This window comes from Piliocolobus tephrosceles, unplaced genomic scaffold, assembly GCF_002776525.5.
Source record: "Piliocolobus tephrosceles isolate RC106 unplaced genomic scaffold, ASM277652v3 unscaffolded_41211, whole genome shotgun sequence".
Taxonomy (NCBI): domain Eukaryota; kingdom Metazoa; phylum Chordata; class Mammalia; order Primates; family Cercopithecidae; genus Piliocolobus; species Piliocolobus tephrosceles.
In genome coordinates, this window is record NW_022325657.1 from 1 (window position 1) to 8,183 (window position 8,183).

An 8,183-nucleotide genomic window follows, 5' to 3' on the forward strand; every position below is an offset into this window, starting at 1 on the left:
AGGTGTCCCAACAGTCAAATTGATTGATCTTACCTGTTCAGAGACAAGGAGCAGACCAGTCTTTGTCCCAAAATAACCAGGCCAACACTGGTACTAGCAACCTATAGACAATAAAAGCACTTATTATTAAGATGAGAGAGTGTCAATTTTGGCCACCAATATAATTTCCAATAGTTGAAACATTATAAGCCCAACTTTCCCTCTTAGTCTAAAGACATTGGAAATCTAAAAGACATTGGGAATAAGTACCTCTGAAAATCCTGTCTTGTAAGTTAGGGAAGCTACCTGCAAAGACTTTTTGTTTGATGATCTCCTTTGATTTATTTTTTTTCTCCTAATCTCTCTTCTCTATGTACGTGTGTGTGTGTGCCTATGTGCGTATGACATTTTTGTTAGATTTATTATATCCTTCTATCAGATTGCATTTGGCCTTCATTTGCTCAAGTAAAAATGAATTCTACCTTGATTGACTTATTTAGATTTAAAAAAAAAAGAATTCCAGCTCTCCATGTAACTGAGGTAGGTGGTGGAAAGAGTGTGCATGAAGTAGAGACTGGAAAGAGATTTTACAATGTATGAGAGTGTGAGTGCTGGCCTCCCATCCTGCCACACATACCCTTCCCTCAACTCCAACCTCACTGAGACAGGGTCTTACCCTGTTGCCCAGACTGGAGTGCAGTGGTGCAATCATAGCTCACTGTAGCCTCAAACTCCTGGGTTCAGAGCCACACTTCCACCTCAGCCTCCTGAGTAGCTAGGACGACAGGTGCACAACGCCACCACACCTGGCTAAACAATTTTTTTTTTGTAGAGATGAGGTCTTGCTATTGTTGCGCAGGCTGGTCTCTAACTCCTGGCCTCAAGCAATCTTCCTGCTTTGGCCTCCCAAGACACTGGGATTATAGGCATGAGCCATCGCGTCCAGCCTCCATCCTCACTCTTAATCAATGGAGCATCCCCACCCTCTTCGAACATTTCAAAGCTGCTGGCCAACAGTCCACAGCAGGAGCAGGATTGGCATCTACAGGCTGCTCCACTGTCTCCCCAGACTTACAAAGTCCATGGAAATGATGGTTTCAACTGTGGAGTTCTTGGGTTGGGTGAGCATCATGATGGAGGCAGGGATGTCCAGGGTGAAGTTGCCTGGTTGTAGATTGATCACGGGAGGCTCCGTGGCCATTATCCTCACCATGAAGGGCTGGGACAACATGTAGATCTCTGCAATCTGCCCACATTCCAATAAAGAAATAAAGATTGTGAGACGTGAGTTGATGAAGGGAAATCACAAGGTTAGGACGGCCTGTGGTGACTAAATCTTACATCGTGCAGTTATAATAGAAAAACAGCTCTTTAATAATCATAATCACACACAAAAATCAAACGATGATAACAGTTGGCAGTTACTGAACATAATACTTGATACTACCCACTGTGCCAGGGGCTTTATGTATTATCACATTGAATCTTCAGAAAATCCCTGTGAGGCAGATTCTATCAGCATCCCTGTTTCATAGTGGAGAATGTGAGTCTTACAGAGGTTAAGTGATGTTCTCAAGGTTCTAGGGGAATAAGTGGTAGAATTGGGATTCAAATCTAGGTCTGGGCTGGGCACAGTGGCTCACACCTATAATCCTAGCACTTTGGAAAGCTGACATGGGTGGATCACTTGAGCCCTGGAGTTTGAGACCAGCCAGGGCAACATGGAGAAATCATGCCTCTACAAAAAATAGGAAAAATAGCTGGGCGTAGTGGCTTGTGCCTGTAGTCCCAGCTACTTGGGAGGCTGAGGTGGGAGGATCACTTGAGTCGGGGAGGTGGATATTGCAGTGAACCAAGATCGTGCCACTGCACTCCAGCCTGGATGACAGAGCGAGACCCTGTCTCAAAAAACAAGCAAACAAAAACAAATCTAGGTCTATCTGACTCAAGATCCTTGCTCCAAAACCAGGATGCTACATGAACATCTCTTTGCCCTCAAGAGCAATTCCTAGCCCGTAGGTTCATTATGTTCAATACTTAGTGTGCTATGAAGGCACAATATTAACAGTTGCTTTACTACAGTTACAAGTGTTGGCACTAATCCTTCATTTAAGAATTGAATCCTTCATTTACACTAATAAATCCTTTATTTAAACTAATTATTTCAAGTGTGGTGGAATATTGTGGAAGGCACAGGTGATTTACTTTGTGAACTTACAATTATACTGTAACTTGTATGTTAATTGCACTTTAAACTGTACTGTTCAGTAAATATTCATGGATAGTTGATTAAGAGAAAAAACTCCCAATAATAGACAGAGGGACTTATCCAAAAAGGAATACATAGAACCCACAAGTCTTCCAGAAGTAATTGCAATGGAGCCAAATACACTATCAAGACTCAAACCCTGAGCACTTACCCGGGAGAGCACATTGCCAAGGCCTTGAGAGTTTTGAACAAAATGGTTGGAAATCTGGAAAATAAAGTCCATTATGTCACTGTTAAGATTTTACCTGGATTGTCTTTTCAGGGAAAATGTAGTGTTCCCTACAATTTTATGAATTGTGAAGCTGTTACACCATAAAATATTCAGTGTTTAAAGGCAACCTATCATTTTATAGCCCAATCACAGGGAATCCGAAGTTCAGAGAATTAAAGTGACTTGCCCAAGGTCACACAAGAAGTTATATTTCTTTTAACTCTGGGAACAATACAGTCTATTGTTAATAACTGTAGAATATTTACACATGGATTGTACATATATAGCACAAAACACTTTTATTTATATATATATTACAATCTATGTGTACATATTCTTTATATATATTACAATCTATCTGTGTGTACATATTCTTTATATGTATTACAATCTATGTGTACATATTCTTTATTTATATATATATTACTATCTATGTGTACATATTCTACAGTCATTAACAATAAGCCTTGTGTTATTGTCCTCGCTTTTAGGGATTACTGAGATACCAGATGCTTAAGGAATTTACGTTCACAGATCAATGATTTTCAAGTCTGCAGCTAGAAGCGTCTAATTCTCAGCATCGTAAGGTAGCCACTGCTGCCATACTTACCATTCTGAACATAAGCTTTATATCTACTTGGTAATTAAGACATATAGAATGAGAAGATTAAAAAAGGATGCTCAATAAAAGTTTTTGGTTGGCTGGCTAGAGAGAGTGCTGTCATTATAAAAGGGAGGTGCATGACAGAGAATCAATGAATATCTGTACTATTACTAATCATTGTAGATAAACCAGCTGTAATTACAACCAGGGTAACTCTTTATGTTAGCATAATACAGGAAATAATGATGATGATGATGATGATGAGCAACAGTTACATCGCACTTATTCTGTGTTGGGGATTGGTCTGAATGCTTGACACGTACTTAAATCTTTTAATGCCCATATAAACTCTGTGAGTATGGAACTATTATTATCTCCCTTTTCCAGATGAGGAAATTCTGGCACATAGAAGTGATATAAATTGAAATTACCTCTAAGGTCACAGGCAGTATGTGATGGAAAGGGGTCTTGGTATTATCTGAGATGAATCTAGTACAGTGGTGAGTGGTGAGGTATCATGAAAAAACAAATGTAGCAGAACTGGAAACTCGACAATTCTCCAGCGAATACAGGTCGAATATCCCTAATCTGAATATCTGAAATTCAAAGTGCCCCAAAATCCAACTATTAAATGCCGACATGATACACAAAGGAAATGCTTATTGGAGCATTTTAGATTTTGGATTTTCAGATTAGGGCTGCTCAGCCGGTAAGTATATATAATGCAAATATCGCAAAATCTGACAAAATCTGAAATCCAGAACACGTCTGGTCCCAAGTATTTTGGATAAGGGATGCTCAACCCATAACCATGTTCATTCCACAATTCCTTCATTCCTTCACTGTCTTACTGAGAGTGATAACCCAGGAATCGAAATTATGGCATTAAAGTCCTATAACAGGATACTTATAAAAAGGCTGAATGGTAGTGACCATTGAGATCCTCAGTTAACTCCTCACCTCTTTGGTGGAGAGAGTGACGTTGAAAGCCCCAGCTGTGAAATAAGCAAAGGACGCAGATTTAAAGAAATACTCGGCAATTCCAATGTAGAGCATGGAGTTGCTGCGTTCTGGGAGCACAAAAGGAACTGGTGAGAAGGGCGGGTCGGCGAGGTTTTCCAGTGGGTAGAATACGCCCTGTGGGAAAACAGAGAAAAAGACCAGTGTATCAGGTGAAAACTCAAATTCTAAGAAGGCTAAGAAGGTGGACCCTCTGAAATAGAACAAGAATTCCAGAAGCTCGGGCCGGGCGCGGTAGCTCACGCCTATAATCCCAGCACTTTGGGAGGCTAAGGCAGGTGGATCACTGGAGCAATGGAGTTTGAATTGATTGAATGATTGTTTTTCCATGATCAGCCTGGGCAACATGGCAGGCCCTGTCTCTATAAAAAATACAAAAATTAGCCAGATGTGGTGGCATGTACCTGTAGTTCCAGCTACTCGGGAGGCTGAGAGAGGAGAATCCCTTGAACCAGGGAGGTTGAAGTTGCAGTGAACTGTGACTGCAGCACTGCACTCCAGCCTCAGCCTGGGTGGCAGAGGGGGACCTTGTCAAAAAAAAAAGAAGAAGAAGAAGAAGAATCCTAGAAACTCAGTAATGCTGAAAAACTGTTAAGGCTTTCTGACTCCTTGACCAGTGACTATTTTTCAAAGCTCTTAGGATTCTTGGGCATATTTAGGTGTGTCTGTTCACCCCAGGGTGTAACCTAATGAGAACCCTTGTTGGAACTTTTCTCAGACAAAGAAGGAGGTGCATTTAGCTGGAAGGACAACTCTGAGTAAAAGTCGTTCCTGAGGAGCTGTGAAATGGTGTCAAACACTTGACCTTCAAAATCTGTGTCTGCTGAGTACCTGGGGAATCATAGAAAGAAGGACCCAAGACTCCAAATTGTTTAAATCACTTTTGTGGCATTTCTAGCACTGCTTTCATTAGCTATAGGGCGTTATTACAAAATATTGTCTTGTCCAACATTGAACTGAGTTGAAAGACTCTGGTGAGTGAAGTATGAGCCCATATGCTTTTTAAAAGACAATGATATTAGCTTTGGAGCAAAATGAAACATAAGCACAATGATCGTTTTTCCATGATCAGTGAACACTAATTCCACGTGCTTATGGCCCTGACAGAGGTCAGCAGCCCTCAGTTACATCCACGAACCTGACACTTAGGAATGGAAGTGCCAACGTGTACCACCTACTGATGTGTTAAGTTCCAATAAATACAGATCGCTCTACTTGCTGCCTCCTAGCTTCAAAACTACTCCTACATGCAAAGACATATGATCCTTCTCCTGAAGAGGGCAAACATATGTTGTACAATACAATCATTTGCTTATCAACAAAATGTTCAAGAATCTTTTGAAAAGGTGTAAACATGAGGCAGTTGCTTGAAAGAAAATTAAATTATTTTCTTTCAAAGAGGATGTATATATATTTCCTTCTGTACAGAATCATTGTTTTTTGTTTTTGTTTTTGTTTATTTGAGACAGAGTCTCACTCTGTCACCCAGGCTGGAATGCAGTGGTAAGATCTCGGCTCACTGCAACCTCTGCCTTCCAGGTTCAAGGAATTCTCCCGCCTCAGCCTCCCAAACAGCTGGGAATGCAGCTGTGTGTCACTATGCCTCGCTAATTGTTTGTGTTTTCAGTAGAGATGGGGTTTCACCATGTTGACCAGGCTGGTCTCAAACTCCTGGCCTCAAGTGATCCGCCTGCCTGGGTCTCCCAAAGTGCTGGGATTATAGTTGTGAGCCACCGCACCCGGTCCATAATCACTGTTTTCTAAATATTGGCTGTTGACAGCCAGGCTGAGGATTCTGATGATGATAAAGTTACCTTCAAGTTCAGGTCAAGGTAGTTCTCAGTAATTTCTGGAGAACTGATTAGGGAGTAATCCAACAGAGTGTAGTTGTCAATCTTGGTTAAAACTAAATAACCAACAAAGAAAAAAGAAAATCCATATTCATTAAAAGCATAGTATAATATATGAATGATGTCTATCTAGAACAATATAACTTTAAATTCTCTGTTTAAAAGATCAATTCCTGCTTTTCATAAGGAATGCATGTTATCTTTTGAAAACCCAGAAAAGTAGATGAATCAAAAGAAGAAAGTGAACATTTTTTCCAAGCGAATTAATCTGAGAGAAGCATCACTAAAATTTGGGTGTGCAGTGGTCCCCCTTATCTGCAGGGCATATGTTCCAAGACCCCAGTGGATGCCTGAAAGTGTGGACAGTACCAACACCTACATACACTGTGATAAAAGGAATGTGAATGTGAATGTGAATGTGAATGTGGTCTCTCTCTTTCTCTCTCTCAAATTCACATTGAGATGTTGAATATTTTTAAACTGTGGTTGACCACGGGTAACTGAAACTGCAGAAGGCCAAACTGCAGATAAGGGGGGACTTCTGTATACCTTTTTAGGTATACACATATACAAACACAAAATGCATGTATAGCTTTTTTTTTTTTTTTTTTTTTTTTTTTTTGAGATAGAGTCTCACTCTATCACCCAGGCTGGAGTGCAGTGGTGTAATCTTGGCTCACTGCAACCTCTGCCTCCTGGGTTCAAGCAGTTTTCATGCCTCAGCCTTCCCAGTAGCTGGGATTACAGGTACCGGCCACTACACACAGCTAATTTTTGTGTTTTTAGTAGAGACAGGGTTTCACCATGTTGGCCAGGCTGGTTTCGAACTCCTGACCTCAAGTGATCCACCCACCTTGGCCTCCCAAAGTGCCGGGATTACAGGCGTCAGCCACTGTGCCCAGCCCTATATAAGTTATTTTTTAAAAAGGAAATTAGTACAAACACAAAACTCATACCAATATTTAGCCATATATATTGGGTTGGTATAATGAAAGACTTTTCAGTTTGATGTTATAAATTGCAGTTAGAACTTCTTTTTTTTTTCACGAGAAGTATGCATTACTGTTGTCATTAGAAATATTTTTAAAAACAGATTGTGTGAGAGAAAATAAAGTCCACTACATTGGAGAGGCCAAGGAAATTCTTAGGCACAGTGCTCCTAATTCAAATAATTTTATGTATTATCATTTTCAGAATAAAGCACAAGTCAAGAGGACCAGAGTACAGTGTTGGGTGAAGTTCTGGGTGAAGTTCCAGAAAGCACAGATTGGGCTGGGCGTGGTGGCTCACACCTGTAATCCCAGCATTTTGGGAGGCTGAGGCGGGCAGATCACCTGAGGCTGGGAATTTGAGACCAGCCTGACTAACATGGAGAAACCCCATCTCTACTAAAAATACAAAATTAGCAATGTGTGGTGGCGCACGCCTGTAATCTCAGCTACTTGGGAGGCTGAGGCAGGAGAATCACTTGAACCCAGGAGGTGGAGGTTGTGGTGAGCTGAGATCACGCCATTGCACTCAAACCTGGGCGACAAGAGTGAAACTCCGTCTTAAAAAAAAAAAAAAAAATTAAAGCACAGATTTTAGTCTGAAGCTAGTTGTATGTGCAGTGCAGTGATGCAGGGCTCAGGTTTCCCACTTGGCTTTGAAGAGCTGCTTTCCTGACCACTGACATGTGTTCTACAATATGAAGACCTACTCCCTGTTCTAGAAACAGTTACCTGAGCATCACGTCTTCTCTCTTCTTGCATGCCATAGATGGAGATGAAAAGCAAGAAGAGATGAAGTGTCTTGCTAAGATAAAGGAACAATATTATCCTAAGCCACCATAGTTTTTGGTTTTTAGTTTTCACTTTTTTTGAGACAGTCTTGCTGTCACCCAGGCTGGAGTGCAGTGGCACAATCTCGGCTCACTGCAGCTTCCATCTCTCGGGTTCAAGCGATTCTCTTGACTCAGCCACCCAAATAGCTGGGATTACAGGCCTGCGCCACCACCTCTGGATAATTTTTGTATTTTTAGTAGAGACAGGGTTTCACCCTGTTGGCCAGGCTTGTCTTGAACTCCTGGCCTCAAGTGAGTCGCTTGCCTCAGTTTCCCAAAGTGCTGGGATTACAGGTGTGGGCCACCGTGCCTGGCCATTGCCACAGTTTTTAAAATGCTTTCAAGTCGTTACTCTGAAGCACAGCAATCATTTCACAGACTAGGTGAGTGAGGCTCAGAGGTAAAGGAACTTGCTCAAGGAAAGCTAG

The 8,183-nt window shown here is 41.3% G+C and overlaps 1 protein-coding gene across 1 annotated transcript; it reads right to left on the bottom strand.

Moving 5' to 3' along the window:
• Positions 1 to 29: 29 nt before the first annotated feature.
• Positions 30 to 5,996, bottom strand: LOC113223400 (BPI fold-containing family C protein-like). The gene is made up of 5 exons (XM_026452862.1): positions 5,898 to 5,996; positions 4,024 to 4,200; positions 2,400 to 2,453; positions 1,055 to 1,225; positions 30 to 101 (listed from the first exon to the last, which is right to left on the bottom strand). Exons 2-5 carry the CDS (start codon positions 4,117 to 4,119, stop codon positions 30 to 32), a joined length of 393 nt encoding a protein of 130 aa, XP_026308647.1. The 5' UTR covers positions 4,120 to 4,200; positions 5,898 to 5,996.
• Between the last annotated feature and the right edge of the window lie 2,187 nt (positions 5,997 to 8,183).

Excerpts from the sequence above, each read along its gene's own strand:
- LOC113223400 (XM_026452862.1), bottom strand. The coding sequence starts at position 4,119 with ATGCTCTACATTGGAATTGCCGAGTATTTCTTTAAATCTGCGTCCTTT. Across the intron at positions 2,454-4,023 it reads TCACTCTCTCCACCAAAGAG|ATTTCCAACCATTTTGTTCA; the intron begins GTGAGGAGTTAA and ends TTTATTTTCCAG. Across the intron at positions 102-1,054 it reads CCATCATTTCCATGGACTTT|GTTGCTAGTACCAGTGTTGG; the intron begins GTAAGTCTGGGG and ends TATTGTCTATAG.